Here is a 17,080-nt window from a genome sequence, read left to right as displayed (position 1 = left end):
TATAGGACATACCAGGGTGTTATTTCATTTGAATCCACACACGAATGACTTACGTTTCACACACTTACTGAATGAAGTTTGACTTACGTACAACACACACTAATGACTTATGTATTAGACACAAATGCGTTACGGACCACAAACTAATGACTTACGTTTCACACACTAATAAGTTATGTACAACACACACTAATGACTTACATACCACATTCTAATGACTTATGTATCACTGACTTATGATTTACTGACCACACACTAATGACTCACGTACAGTACCACACATTAATGACTCACTTAACACACTAATGACTCACGTACCACACACTAATGACTCACGTACCATAAACTAATGACTCACATACCACACAGTAATGACTCACGTACCACAAACTAATGACTCACGTACCACACACTAATGACTCACGTACCAAACAATAATGACTCACTTACCAAACACTAATGACTCACGTACAGTACCACACATTAATGACTCACTTAACACACTAATGACTCACGGACCACACAGTAATGACTCACGTATCAGACACTAATGACTCACGTACCACACACTAATGACTCACATACCACACAATAATTACTCACGTACCAGACACTAATGACTCACGTACCAGACACTAATGACTCACATACCACACACTAATGACTCACATACCACACACTAATTACTCACGTACCATAAACTAATGACTCACGTACCATAAACTAATGACTCACTTACCACACAGTAATGACTCACGTACCACAAACTAATGACTCACATACCATAAACTAATGACTCACGTACCACACACTAATGACTCACGTACCAAACAATAATGACTCACTTACCAAACACTAATGACTCACGTACCACACACTAATGACTCATGTACCACACACTTATGACTTACATACCACACACTAATGACTCACGTACCAGACACTGATGACTCACATACCAGACACTAATCACTCACGTACCACAAACTAATGACTCACATACCACTCACTAATGACTCACGTACCACTCACTAATGACTCACGTACCAAACACTAATTACTCACGTACCCAACAGTAATGACTAACGTACCACACACTAATGACTCACGTACCACAAACTAATGACTCACGTACCATACAGTAATGACCTATGTACCACATACTAATGACTTATGTACCACACACTTATGACTTACATACCACACACTAATGACTCACGGACCACACACTAATGACTCATGAACCACACACTAATGACTCACGTAACACAAACTAATGACTCACGTACCATACAGTAATGACCTATGTACCACATACTAATGACTTATGTACCACACACTGATGACCTACATACCAAACACTAATGACTCGTGTACCACACACTAATGACTCACGTACCATACACTAATGACTCATGTACCACACACTAATGACTCATGTACCACACACTAATGATTCACGTACCACACGCTAATAACTCGTGTAACAGACACTAATGAGTCATGTACCACACACGAATGACTCATGTACCACACACTAATGACTTATGTACCACACACTAATGAGTCACGTACCACACACTAATGACTCACGTATCACACACTAATGACTCACGTACCACACACTAATGACTCACGTACCACACACTAATGACTCACGAACCACACACTAATGACTCACGTACCACACACTAATGAGTCACGTACCACACACTGATGACTCATGTACCACACACTAATGACTCATGTACCACACACTGATGACCTACATACCAAACACTAATGACTCGCGTACCATACACTAATGACTTACCATGTACTTCCCTCACCATCTCTCTGGCCGAAGGCACTGTAGGATCCATCATTCAACCTGTACTGAAGTTCTCTCTCATATCCTGTCAAAGAAAACATATACGTAACATTCTATCAGCTAAACCTACTTTATGCACACAAGGTAATTATCAGCTGGAGGTAACACTTGATTCACTTCGACTATGTTTCATAAATTCAACATAGTACTTATTTTCATTTCTTTTTCTTTTTGAGAATGTATATAAAATGTCTACATACATAAGCAAAATTAGGAAAAGATTACTAGATGTCTTAGCTGCAAAGAAGTCTAATTATAGCTAGAAATTAACTACGATAAAAATAACTAAGTGCTGAAGGGGTGTGGGGTGGGACGGGAGATGGGGTGGTAATTCAATACCCGAAATGATTAAAACATGATATTTATTAATTAACAGCAGGAGCAAAGAAACTAACAATACTGGGGAATAATGAAATGAGACCACTTACCTACCTGCATATATTCCTTGGCTTGATTGTACACTTCAGGGAAGTTCACACGTTGATTAGTGTGAACCAAATACATCAGGACGAAGATGTTAGGTGTGAAACCAATCATATTCTGTTCCCCACAGCCGGTGGGCATGCGAAGGAGGGATCCCAGATTTGTCAGTGCCGGGCCAAGAACATTTCCTAAAAGTAAGACAATGATTCCGATAAACGCAATCTTCTCATGTTATATCATCACTCAATAATGATGTACTACTTTTTCATGCAAGTGCTCCTAAAGTATTCATTCTCAGCAAGTACCGACTACTTTAAACTGAGTACAAGAACAAGTAATTTAGCGTCTGAGTACTGAATGATGAGTACCAGTAGGTTAAAATTTTAAGGATTACTTTTTGAGTAGCGTGCTACAACACTGACACCAGTACATGCAGAGAATTATCAGTAATGCAAAGAAAATCGCCACAATTTGGACTGACATTATTGAAACTGACAACTCCGTGCACAAGAAATGTTAAATGTGACCTCAGCCTCATCATGGCTGGAAATGAAATATGATCAAAATGATTATCTTTACCTGAGATGTCACCTAAATCCAAACCTGTTCTGTTTGTCCAAATTGACAGAGTAAGAACGTTTGTATCATGTTTGAAAGGCCCCTTTGACTTTAAGAAGGCCCATGGCCTTCTATTCACCCTGTCCTCCCAGAAATAGAGGTCCACTGACTCCAGGTTGAGAACCATATGGTTGCAATCCAGAAGAAGGCACATTCACTTATGCACGGTAAAGCGACATACCTGTACAGTTATGCACGGTAAAGGGAGAAACCTGTACAGTTATGCATGGTAAAGGGACATACCTGTATAGTTATGCATGGTAAATGAAGATACATGTACAGTTATGCATGGTTAAGGGACATACCTGTACAGTTATGCATGGTAAATGGAGATACCTGTACAGTTATGCACGGTAAAGGGACCTACCTGTAACCTGTACTTTACATGATCCTGTTCCAGGGACAGTATTGAATGGAAATTCAAGAGCGACTTCTTTGAGAAACGAACCACCCTCAGCATCTGTAATTATTATAAAAGAGACATTTACTTGATGATATCATTGGGTGGGGGGGCAGGGTTTGAGAAAACCCATAGCTTAAGAGGAAGCTGTGATGTGCATTGTGTATATATGCAGCCATTAATTCATATTATCAGTGACAAAACCTCATTCCATTACATCAGACATCAAGTGGTTGCTATGGGGAAACTTCAGTAGGAGCTCCGAGTGACCTAGCTAGTTGCACTACATATAGCAGACTTTAAATCCCCCGTTGAGAGCATGGTGGCCAATTGGCTAAAGCGTGGGATCCGTGATCCAAGGATTGCTGGTTCGATTCCTGCCTAGTTCATTACGTTGTGTCTTTGGGCAAGATGCTTTATCACTTGCCTCTCTCCACCCAGGGGTTAAATGGGTACCTGTGAGGTACCTTGTCATTGGGTGCAATATATATCTGCTGCCAACTGGAGTGATTGTCTCTGGGACAGGTTATCATTGACCAGGGGTAATATAACGTCTGTAAAGCGCTTTGACACCTATCGCTGGTATAAAGCACTATATAAAGAGCAAATATTAAAAATATTATTATTATTATCTAAAACTAGATGATCCTATAAAACATAAGTATTAACCATAATTTCAATCAACTTGTAATATCCAGACGGTACTACGTTCACCTGTACTGAGTTCTTTAGTGATGTACAACCATAGGAGTGGTAATTCGATAAACATTGTGATAAAAATCATTCAAAAACACAAATGAGTAGTGAGTTCTCACCATCTGGACATATCAAGAAGTTGATTGCCCTTTCCACTCCAGTACCCTCTGCCTTTAAAGAGGAAAGTAAGATACAAAGTCAAAGAAAAATATTAAAAAAACAAAACATTTTATCAAAATATAACCAATTGATTTAACTTATGTAGCGCATTGGAGAAATTTGTTTTTAAACTAATTTGATTCTTTCCTTACCATTGGAATAAATATTTTTACCCTATTACCGGAGACAAAAACGAAATTTTGTTATCCTGTGTATTGGTATAGCTGCTAACTAGATTCTAATGTAGCTACATTATGTGGATCTCTACATGTGCCTTGCTGTTCTGTATTGATAAAGACTAACTAAATTGCCAAATGCTGCTCTAGTATTCTGGTCACCACAAGTTGCAAGGAGTTTCGCCTACTCGCCCAGTCACTACAATTTTTTCTTTACTGTCATGTCCTGCATTTTCAGAGCACTCCCTAGTGTCAGTATGAGCAGTATGAATATCATGTTTCTATCAGATCAAGGTTAGGAACTGTTTGTACTGTCAGTACAAGTGCTTTAAAGCATATATGGGAGACCAGTTTAGAGAGGTACGTATTAGCATTAGGAAATTGTCCCAACTGGCCGGCCTGATTCCAAGTTAGCTACAGTGTAAACCAAATCATCAATCACGCAATGGAGTAACCATATCAGTTACCAACTATAAAATAGTCGACTAAATCTCTCGGAATGGAGTAACCATAGCAGTCACCGACTATAACATAGAAGACATTTCAACAAACTAGGACACTTATTCACAGTGCCATTTGTTTATGCTTGTACCTCAGAAAATTCATGTTTCTTGAAACATGATCAACAAGAAATATCACGGTATCGAAGTAAGGCCAAAACGTTCAGCTATGCACACATAACAATAGTTTATCCCTGGTCACAAGCACACACCCTAGTCTACATCATTCACACATATGCTCCTAGGACACTAAAGTAAGCCATATCTGTGCATTCTCAGTCCCATAGTGGGCTGCCACAGCCTGGTGTTGACCAGTTACCTCACAGGACTTGGGTGAAGAGTAGCTTTTGAGAGCATACAGCTTAATGATCCAGCTTTCAAAACTACAAAGCAAGTCATGTGCCTTTTAATACCACTAGTTACACAATTAATCTTAATCAAGTTTGTTGCACAAAGTAATCAGTATATAATACAAACTAGTTTGCCACAAATCTTTAATGTGGTGTAAGAAAGTGATAAATGTACAAACTTGAACAAGACTGAGGTGGATCACATTCTGGTCAAGAGTTATACCACACTACCTAATGAAGACTTCACAAATGGAATAAGACATACCTGTCAATAACATATAAATACTTATTGAATAAGAGTAAATGAATCTGATGAATCTTGAGTAAAGCTCAACTTTGTCATATATATTTGGTTTGCTCATTCCTTGATAGAAAGAAATGCATTTTCTACGTCTTAAAACAAAAAGTCTGGAAGATTGGTCACATGTCCCTCGACCATTAAATTTTGTATCGACACTGCAGATGTGATGAGTACTGTACGTACCTCAATTAGAACAGTCTTGTTCACTGCATCCCAGACATCTAATAGTTCATCTATACTGTTCCCTGTTTTTCCACATTCTGGTAATTCTTGAGAAGGAGGTATATATTCCCCAAGTGCTATCAAAAAGACAATGAAAACAAAACAAATTGATTGATTGTCATTATTGCTGTTTGCCAGTGGAAAGTACATGACACTTGCATGTATCTTCCAGTTGACCTAAACACGTCATTATGAGCTGGTCAAATTGTTATGATCATTATTCCTAACCACAGTCCCATATCATGCACAGCTTGATATCAGCAAATATTATCATGTTGCTCTCATATAACGGTAAATATTATCAAGCTGCTCTCATATATCTGTATATATTATCAAGCTGCTCTCATATACCGGTAAATATTATCAGGCTGCTCTCATATAACTGTATATATTATCAGGCTGCTCTCATATATCTGTATATATTATCAAGCTGCTCTCATATATCTGTAAATATAATCAAGCTGCTTTCATATATCTGTAAATATTATCATGTTGCTCTCATATATCTGATTATATTATCAGGCTGCTCTCATATATCTGATTATATTATCTTGTTGCTCTCATATACCAGTAAATATTATCAGGCTGCTCTCATATATCTGTAAATATTATCATGTTGCTCTCACATATCTGTATATATTATCAGGCTGCTCTCACATATCTGTATATATTATCAGGCTGCTCTCATATATCTGTAAATATTATCATGTTGCTCTCATATATCTGTATATATTATCAGGCTGCTCTCATATATCTGTAAACATTATCATGTTGCTCTAATATATCTGTATATATTATCAGGCTGCTCTCATATATCTGTAAATATTATCATGTTGCTCTCATATACCAGTAAATATTATCAGGCTGCTCTCATATAACTGTATATATTATCAGGCTGCTCTCATATATCTGTAAATATTATCATGTTGCTCTCATATATCTGTATATATTATCAGGCTGCTCTCATATATCTGTATATATAATCAGGCTGCTCTCATATATCTGTATATATTATCAAGCTGCTCTCATATATCTGTAAATATTATCATGTTGCTCTCACATATCTGTATATATTATCATGCTGCTCTCATATATCTGTAAATATTATCATGTTGCTCTCATATAGCTGTATGTATTATCAGGCTGCTCTCATATATCTGTAAATATTATCATGTTGCTCTCATATATCTGTAAATATTATCAGGCTGCTCTCATATATCTGTATATATTATCAAGCTGCTCTCATATATCTGTAAATATTATCAAGCTGCTCTCATATATCTGTAAATATTATCAGGCTGCTCTCACATATCTGTATATATTATCAGGCTGCTCTCATATATCTGTAAATATTATCATGTTGCTCTCATATATCTGTATATATTATCAGGCTGCTCTCATATATCTGTATTTATTATCAGGCTGCTCTCATATATCTGTATATATTATCAGGCTGCTCTCAAATATCTCTATATATTATCAGGCTGCTCTCATATCTCTGTAAATATTATCAGGCTGCTCTCATATATCTGCATATATTATCAGGCTGCTCTCATATCTCTGTAAATATTATCAAGCTGCTCTCATATATCTGTAAATATTATAATAACAATAAACCAATAACTGTAGCATACATGGTACATTTAAACTGGCTTACCTATGATTGGTATCTTGCCCAATACGCCAATAACTATAGCATACATGGTACATTTAAACTGGCTTACCTATGATTGGTATCTTGACCAATAAACCAATAGCTAGGGCATACATGGTACATTTAAACTGGTTTACCTATGATTGGTATCTTGACCAATAAACCTATAACTAGGGCATACATGGTACATTTAAACTGGCTTACCTATGATTGGTATCTTGCCCAATACTCGTGGTATTATGTTAAATTCAACAGATCCAGCTTGTCCTCCACACACGCACAGGTATTTGAAGAAATCTTGATCCTGTATGCTAAAGTATGAAGAGGGCTCAAGACGCACGATCACCTTTGGAAGAGAAATAATTATTAATATCGGTGGATATACATTTAAAGTCAAGAGTGAATGTGACACTATTTGAAATATATCAAAACAGCTAATTTAACACTGGTTGAGCTTTATAACATTATTTCACTTTGAGACAACTCAAGTGTTTGCGTTGGTTTTGTTGAAATACCTGGCAATATAAGCCTCAACAGATTAATATTAACATTAATTAATTAACATTATTAATATTAATTATTAAAGTGTCAGTCATGTTCCTTATCTGAAGCCGAGTATGGCAAAGGCAATTCGAAGGTAGCTTTACGTTAATGTTTTTATACCTGCTTCGAAAGACCGTTTCAAGTGACTGTTTTAAGATTTTAATTATCTGGCTCTGCTATGAATCGGAAAAAAAATAGTTTGCAATGTACCCCATTCTGCATTGGACTGTAGAAGAATAGACATATGCAACTAGCATAGAAAACAACTGAACTAACAATTTAAGAAAGGTAAATATTGAATGAAAGAGTATTATCCATGTTGGTTCACAACCAAAATTAAGAACTTTTACACTGAGATTTTGAACAACCTGGCCAGTTAACAACAGAAACAATTAATATTAACGAAAGTAAACAATTTATGTCAACAACGCATGAAACTTCCTAAGCATAATTTGGGTTGGAGAATGCATGTACCGTGAAGTATTCACTAAGGTAGTTAAACACTGTTATCTTCAAGGGGAATTCCTCATCCTGTATGACTGAATAAGGCAACACTGTTGAGATGAAAAACGGTTGGAAAACACGCAAGGATATCGGTTCTGCTATTCCGATTCCATGTTCGGCAGAGGTGCAGAAGCCTGTCGTGACCCAGTCGGTAATGGAGTGAGGGACCGTGTGACTGACAGTGCTTACCCCTGCTTTGCTAAATTAAAATGAGAAATGATGGCAATATGAGGATTTAAGGTCAGACAAATACTGATACAGTAAATACTCACAGAAAGTGTAACAAGGTCTGATTAATTAGATTAATGCACACTTGCGAGAACATGAAGTAACCACAACAAACAGTTTTTGAATGTTTTCTGCATTCCGCACACTTAATAATAATATACTGCCCTTTAATTGCCACAACAGGCCGACTCACATGCTAAATGGTCAAAACCAGAATGTCGCATGATCATTCTTCTTTGGTTCATTAACCGTTCACCAATTGAGAATAATTGATGGGTATTCAATCACAAATGCAACCGTATACAAAATGGTCAAATTGCTATACAAGTGCGAAGACGTAAAGCAGTATTTTGCACACAGAAACCATCGTATCTTATAAGAGACAGTTCAGAGCCTTCACCAAATTATTCCCTGGTAGGGACGAAGCCAGGGGGGAGCAGGGGAGCGACTGCTCCCCTTTTTCAGTGTCCAAAAAAAAAATGTTTAATAACTGTTGTTTTTTAGCATGGTATTTTGTCAGTGCTCTTATGATCTTGAATACTCGTCAGCTCCGTTTACTCGAGTATAATTGTAGTAACATTCAGGCCTACTGATTCAGCTACTTACAAGGGCGGCGGAACCGGGGGGCACAGGGGGCACATTCCCCCCCCCCACCACTTTTCCACAGGTTAAAAATGTGCCCTTTTTCTACATCAAAATTGAGGTGTCTCAAGTTAGCAAGAGGCCAGGGAACCAGAATGAACACCCGGGAAGGGCCGTTTCGGCCATCTGAGGGGTTTGTAAAACCAAAATTCCCTTGCACGCTCCGCGCCAACCGATGGTGGCGCTCCGCTCAGATAGTCGTGCATATAACTTTGCAAATCCTGGCTACGCCCCTGACTTTTAATGAATTTCTGTGGGTCAAACTCAAAGCTATTTCGAATGGAAAAATTTTGTTAAGATATTTACAAGAAATAAACTCTAATTCGGAAGATACCTACATTAGCAACTAGCATGATTTCACCTCATTTTGTCTCAAAAGAAAACTTATTCCTTGTTTCTAAATTTTCATATTGGATATTGCAGTGCTAGTATGCATATGTTCCTTGAGGGGGGGGGGGGGCGTTGATGGAGTGATGTGTATATACGCAAATAAGATAATACAATAAGAGTTATAAAGGGTACTAAATATAAGGCTGCATCAGTCCAATCAAATTTCTGCAAAGTGCCCTTTGATGTCGGTGCCCCCCCCCCCCTTCAGATTAAAAGTGCTTCTGCCGCCCCTGACTACTTACGTAGTTTGGCAGATACAATTAGCTAAATTTAGCTAGATAGCCTATTACAAGCCTACAGTTGGCCAATGCGTAATAAAATAAATATTGCCTACCTAACCGCACTCGATGGAATGTCACGAACCGTATGCACAACGACGTCGACAACGTTCGTTCTCATCCTTTCTATGATTCATCCTAAGTTGTTGCACGAACAGCATGTTATGAGGCTAAGCTAGCAATCGTTCGTGATACGCACTACCTATAAATAATTATTACACTGCTAAAACAATTTTTTTTTTTAGGTCACTGACTCCACATCTGGCTGTCTTACAAAATATGGAAGTTTATATTGTCCATCAGTTAAGTTCTTCAAATGTATTAAAGTCTATAGACATTGGACAATTAAACAAGAATCATCCTGGCTACGTTGCTGTTCCCTGACCATCCATGATGGTTTAGACTCATATAACACATATCTTTAAAATACATGTAAATCCTCCATAAATACAAACCTTTCCATGGACCTTTAAATTAACGATAATATCTCCATTTGTATCCACAAAGCAATTTACCGTGAAAATGCAAGGCCTCGAAATTTGGGTTTTAGTTACTTGCTGTTCGCCAGTGGCACAAAAAAAGACATTAATTTGCATCTTTCTGCTTTCCACCGAGTAGACATCAAGACCATAAACATTTGATTTTATTATTATTTGTTTGTTAATATTTGTCTCGTTAATAATCGTCATATAAGTATCTGAGTACTGCTCATTTTCAGCAGATATTGTTGGGCTGCGATCAGATGTAGCCTGCTGTACAGTAACTGATGAGTGTTGTAATTCACAACAATGCTAGTTAAAAATTGTTTCTAGATTGCAGACCTTCTAAAGCACTTGCAATTTTTTAAGGAATTCAGTTGCTAAAATTTTAAAATTCTAGGCCTGCCTGATCATATCACAGACCACCTACTGTGACCCACTAGATAAAGATCACAGACTACCCACTGTGACCCACTACATATAGCCAAAGTTAAGCATATAATATGAAATGAACATACTAACAGACTGTCACATAAACGATATAATAACAACAACTTACCCTATCGTGGACAAATGCCAAAGCCAAGTGTCAGGGAAATGGGTTCGAAGTTGATAAATAGGACCAGATTCAGGTAGCTCAGGTATTCCAGAATTCTCCACAACATTGAAATCAGGGAGACGACCAGGTCCAGGTCCAGGTTCAGGTCCAGGTCCAGGTCCAGGACCTCTTAAGCCACGATTTCCCATCGCTTTACGAAAGTGTTTGGAGCGATGCCTGTATCTTCCAGGTTTTGTATTCATTCTTTTTGGAACTACATAGGTAAAACATGATCAAACCTAGCACCTTGGAAAAGGAATTTGATCATTTAGCAAAATTTCCTAAGCGCTCACGCGACTGCAGGTCACCCTATGACATACATGTGTGGCGTTGCTTGAGGAATAAGTAAAATTTAGCTATTCACTTCAGCACTATTACACTACGCGATACGATACTCTGTCATACTGTTAATATTAAAATGCCAACAATTGTGTAGTAGGAGGTTTGCAAAATCACTTCTGAAAACTGAAATTAAAGTTTTCTTGACAATTCCCAGCCATCAAACCAACGCATAGGCAGTATAGTTTACGCAGAGGCCAGGCTCTAAAGATAAAGTCTCCCTAATATTGATATATGCCTAAATTCATTAGCCACCATTGCCTGGTTATTTTAATGCTCATACTCAATTATTTCTCTTCAGCAGTGATTTACCCCATAGGTGCAGAAGAAAAAGATCATGTTACAGATGAGTACACTGTGCAATACGCCCTGTGTGAATTAGTTCTCTCTTGCATAACCAAGGACACTACGCACGGAGCTAACTTAGTGATGCACACTTACACGTACGGACGATATGTATTGCAGGTATGTATATATATTTGACTGATACGGTAAAAGCTTTCGCATTTTTTGAAGATTTGAAACTGAAATGGGGGTGTAGGCGGTTTTACACTATCTAACGCAACATAGTAGCCAAGAACCTGAGGTATTTTTAAGGGAGGGCCCGAAGAACATGAACTTATAGCATGTTCCTCATGGTGAAACATAATTGCACCTATTAGGTGAATTGAGTGTACTTTTAATAGTAAGAAAGACTAGCGTAGGTTCTTATGACCAACTAGACCGGTTTCTGCTCTCAACTTTTATAGGAGGAGCTTCATCAGTAGTAAGCCTTTGAATTTTTTATATTCGGCATGAGCGTCTCGTTCTCAAAATGCATCTATTTTCTGTGCACGAGTTTCTTATGAACTCATAGTGCATCTATAAGAGCATCTAAAAGAGCTTCGTGTGAATCTTGAGAGTCAGCTGATTCTTCGTTAGAACGAAACCTTGAGTTAACAAGTAAATCTTTGAGATTTTGGGCCCTTTTGTAGGCAAGAATCGGTTCTTTTGGAAACAGTTTGGATAGTTCCGTGTGTTGCGAAATTAAGTGCCAATGTTTCAAAAGTGCTTTTTTCAAATGCGTGGTTTTGATGTGGGGTGTATAGGTGAGCTTGAACACCAGTGGTGGTTCCTTTTGTTTAGGATTGGTAGTGAGGTATTGCCTACGGTTTTCAAATTTTATGCCTTTAGTGGCTGTGGCAATTTCCTCTTTCTTATAGTTACGGAGCAACAGTTTCTCTGTGAACGCATTCTTTTTCTCTAAGAAATCAGTCTCGTTGTTACAGAGACGTGCGTATCGTAATATTTCCCCTTTAATGAAGCCTTTAAAAGTGGCAAGTGGGTGTGCAGAGTTTCTGTCGAGGTATTGGAAGGTTTCCGTGGGTTTGGTGTGGACTTTAGTGTCTAATAACCCATTGGTTTCGAACCTTGTACCTTTGAAGATTTTCAAATCTAGGTATGTTACCTCGGTGTTTGATATTTCTACCGTAAACTTTAAGAAGCGGTGAATTTCATTCAACCTTTTTACTAGGTGTTCAAGCTCCTGATGTGTACCGTCGTAGAGCAATAGAATGTCATCTCTATAGCGGAGCCATTTTAAGATTTTATTATCTGTCGGTAAAATCTGGTTTTCAAGTCTATGCATGACAATATCGCAGATTTCCGGAGAGGCTTGGCTACCCATGGCGCAACCGATCTTTTGTAGATAGAATTGGTTATTGAACTCAAAACAGTTTCTTGTTAAGATGAGTTCAATTAGTTTGCGCATGGATATGGAAGATATTTTATGTATTCCATATTCGCTTTGTTCCGTCTTTTCATAGACTTCTTGACATATATCTAATGCCTCCTCTTGGGGAGTATTGGTATACATGGCGACGACATCGAGTGTAGCGAGTACTACCGTTTTTGGTAACGGGGTGGCTTCCAAAATTTGCAGAATGTGATTTGTGTCTTTCACATAAGTGCTTTGTTTTATTACAATAGGAAGCAAGAAATAGTCCACAAATTCCGATATTTTTTCGGTCGGTGATCCGTTTCCACTTATTATCGGTCTGCCGGCAAATTTTGAGTTAGCCGGGGGTGCTTTATGAATTTTTGGTAGCACATATATGACCGGTGTGCGGATCTTGTGGCTATATGGTGACAAGTACTCGAAGGTGCTTTTATCGATCTCTTTTGCAGAGAACATACCAATTAGTGTTTCCTGGACTAAACTTTTAGTTTGAAACGTCATATCACTTTTTAACTTTTCGTAGTGGTGACTAGCTAATTGCCTTTCAATTTCGGCTTGATAGTCTGAGTGATTCAATATAGCAATGCCTCTACCTTTATCGAAGGGTTTGACAATAATAGAGCGGTCGTTTTTAATTGCATTTAGTGCAAAACGTTCCGCCTTATGTGAGTTGCTATTGGCGTTTCGGATAGTAACACTTGCCAATTCGGTTTGTGTTGCTTCCAAATAGTCCTCTAGGTTTTTACTAAAAGTCATGTTAGGTGACCATGTAGAAGGTAGACGGAATTTTGTAATCCCTTTTTGCATTTTATTCTGCATGATGAAGCGGATTCTCATTTTTCTTTTTAAGTCTTTTAGTGACTTGAGAAGATCACTTCGTTTAGGTTTTACTGGAGTTGCTATGAACTTCAGACCTTTTCCCAACGCAATAAACTCTATATTGGACATTTTTCTGTCTGATAGGTTCTTAACGAACTTTTTTAGTGTTTCTGCTTCTTTTCGAAGATTTTGGGCTTTTGAGTGACTACGTATAGTCTGTAGCTCCCTGTTGTTGGTGCGGAATTTTTCGGAGCTTTTATTAGCTTTCACTGAACGGACAAATTTGCGTCTTTTAGATGACGCTGGGAGAGGTTGACAGAGAGAAAGTACATTTTGCATGTTTGGAGGAGAGGAAGGTAGCTCTTTCTGGAAAATTTGTTGGCCCTAAAAAGAGCCGTTTTTTCAAGAGCAACTCCTACTTCTACCTTTTATAAGGTTGCTTTCTGGTCCTGGCCTTTGGACGGCGTGCCACTCTGGTTTCCTCTCTTTTCGCTGACTTCTGGAGGATGGTCTTCAAAAGCCTTTGTGCTTCAGGAGCTTCTAGTGTCGACTCTAAGTCTGTCTCAGCTCTAGATCTCTTCTCGAGAAATCTATCCCGTTGCCTTTTAGCTTGGCGAGATAACTCTTCTCTCCAGATTCTACGGAGGTTCCTGCCTGCTCGTTGGAGTACCTGATTCCAGGAATCAAGAAACTCCTCCGAGTGGTTCAGTTGCGCCGGGAGTCTGGGTGGGTTTCTCTGAACCTTGAGTTGATAGGTAGCGTTTTTATCGCCGTCTATCCGGGATATCTCTGTAGTGAGAGTGATGAGATTGGACTGGAGCCCCTTCAACGTCTCTGCGTGGCTTTTGACCTTCTGGTAGGTATCCTCTTGCAGTTTGATCCTGTTGTCGTTCCTTTTAGTAGGAGTTCTTTGCCCACACGGTATATCTTCTTCTGAGGAGAAGGATGAGTCTTTATTGACTGGTGAGGCAGGGATCTCTGGAATGAGTGAGTCCATGACTGGATATCAAATGAAATGGGGGTGTAGGCGGTTTTACACTATCTAACGCAACATAGTAGCCAAGAACCTGAGGTATTTTTAAAGCTTTTACGCATCACGTTTCTGGTCAGTGAGAATCTGTTAACTTTGACATCAAATTTCTCTAAATGACTGTCTCTTAGACTAAACAGGAACCACAGTATTGTTTGTGTACTTAAGTACTTTTGTATGAGCCCCACAAAAAAAGAAAAAGAATTTCGCCTCCAGTTATGCATTTTAAATTTACTGATTTCAATTTATGAAACCTGAATTAACAGCAGGAACAAGGTGACCAAGTTTCTTCCAACTCACATAACCCGATCATAGATAATTAGAGGTGTGTGGGTGTTATTACTAAAGACTAACCTGTATATATTCCTCCTGAAATTATTGCTAAGTCTTGTCAATAAACCTTGGAATTTGCAGTCCATTTTGTGGCTTTATGAGCTGCAATCTCTTCATTTGGATAATAATTTCCCACCATACATGCAACTGCTAAAACGACTACATGAGGCCATACTGGGTGATGGCATAACTAGTTAGATTTCTCATGTTAGAATCTGATCCAACTATGTTGGCATGATCAGAACATTATCTCTGTCACACTTTATAAAAATCTTGTCCAGTAGCCCGCATACAACCCTTTTCCTATGGATTAAATTGAACAACATGTACCCTATAGATAGAGGTGTCTTTAAGTGTTTTCTTCTGGCATATCAAGTTTCATCTCTTGTGGTAATAGGCTGCTGGAGACAAAATACACTCTGTAATAATCTACAGAATATATGATTGGACTTACAAGTAGTAAAAAAAATCAGTTTATCTCCTAATTATATCCTTGTTAATTGCTGATCAAATTTACAGGCGTGTCACTATATACACAGCACAGCTCCCCCAATGGTGTTTGATCTTACATTATAATTCTTGGTCCTGTTAATTGACCAGAAGCATATATAGAAAAGAGATGGCTTGCAACTTGAAAAGCTGTACGGAGACTAAGACTTCATGAAAACAAAATAATCATCGCACGGATAATTAATGCCCAGAGCGTAAGTATAAATTGTATCCATTAAAAGATGTACGTAAATATAAACAAGTAAAACATTTGTTGATCTACTCGGTTGATGCTATTTTACTTAATAGTAAAACTGAAATGTCTATACAACCAGACTGTATAGCCTGATAAAGGTCAGACATAAAAACAGTCATCATTCAGCCTCTTTTATCTTTATGCTTTATTGTGCAATATGTTCACTAGATGTTTTTTTTTGCATTATGTTAATTAAACAACACTTCAGTACTTTCCACTAAAAAAAGTGTAAAAATGATTGTATGTGACAATATCAAAAGCTAAGGACATCTAAAGCTAATTAGGACATCTAAAACTTACGACATCTAAAGCTAATTAGGACATCTAAAGCTAATTCGGACATCTAAAACTTGGGACATCTAAAACTTGGGACATCTAAAGCTAATTATGACATCTAAAACTTGGGACATCTAAAACTTGGGACATCTAAAACTTGGGACATCTAAAACTTGGGACATCTAAAACTTGGAACATCTAAAACTTGGGACATCTAAAACTTGGGACATCTGAAACTTGGGACATCTGAAACTTGGGACATCTAAAAGTTTAGACATTTAAAGCTTAAGACATCTAAAGCTTAGGACATCTATAGCTTAGGATACTTAAAGCTTAGGACATCTAAAGCTAATAAGGAGATCTAAAGCTTATTACATCTAAAGCTTATTACATCTAAAGCTAATAAGGACATCTAAAGCTAATAAGGAGATCTAAAGCTTAGGACATCTAAAGCTTAGGACATCTAAAGCTAATTAGGACATCTAAAGCTAATTAGGACATTTAAACTTAGGACATCTATAGCTTAGGATACTTAAAGCCTAGGACATCTAAAGCTAATAAGGACATCTAAAGCTTATGACATGATAAGCTTAGGAAATCTAAAGATTAGGACATCTAAACCTTTGCCTAACCACCAGTCACAGAAGTATGTTACCCAAATATATGGATGCATCAAATTTTGTCAAACAAAATTGATTAAGAAGGTTTAGCACAAGATGCTTATTTTGCCCCAGAAAGTATCAATTGCCCATTACTCCTGTATAACATCATTGTGTACTGAGTTTTAATA

The 17,080-nt window shown here is 37.8% G+C and overlaps 1 protein-coding gene across 2 annotated transcripts in view; it reads right to left on the bottom strand.

Moving 5' to 3' along the window:
* LOC139966088 (pregnancy zone protein-like) overlaps positions 1–17,080 on the bottom strand; it is a 53,306-nt gene that overhangs the window by 12,995 nt on the left and 23,231 nt on the right. Inside the window, exons 17-25 of one of the 2 annotated variants that reach the window (XM_071968797.1) lie at positions 11,158–11,245; positions 10,993–11,124; positions 8,387–8,615; positions 7,574–7,715; positions 5,677–5,792; positions 4,127–4,178; positions 3,279–3,371; positions 2,299–2,481; positions 1,814–1,895 (exon numbers count right to left, since the gene is read on the bottom strand). In XM_071968797.1, coding sequence (XP_071824898.1) covers positions 1,814–1,895; positions 2,299–2,481; positions 3,279–3,371; positions 4,127–4,178; positions 5,677–5,792; positions 7,574–7,715; positions 8,387–8,615; positions 10,993–11,124; positions 11,158–11,245 — 1,117 coding nt within the window. Of the gene's footprint in view, positions 1–1,813; positions 1,896–2,298; positions 2,482–3,278; positions 3,372–4,126; positions 4,179–5,676; positions 5,793–7,573; positions 7,716–8,386; positions 8,616–10,992; positions 11,246–17,080 lie in introns of both variants that reach the window. The other variant, XM_071968789.1, reaches the window with a different exon arrangement.

This window comes from Apostichopus japonicus, chromosome 1 (genome assembly GCF_037975245.1).
Source record: "Apostichopus japonicus isolate 1M-3 chromosome 1, ASM3797524v1, whole genome shotgun sequence".
NCBI lineage: Eukaryota > Metazoa > Echinodermata > Holothuroidea > Aspidochirotida > Stichopodidae > Apostichopus > Apostichopus japonicus.
The sequence above is the reverse complement of the archived record's forward strand: the minus strand, read 5'-3'. Positions and strand labels throughout refer to the sequence as shown.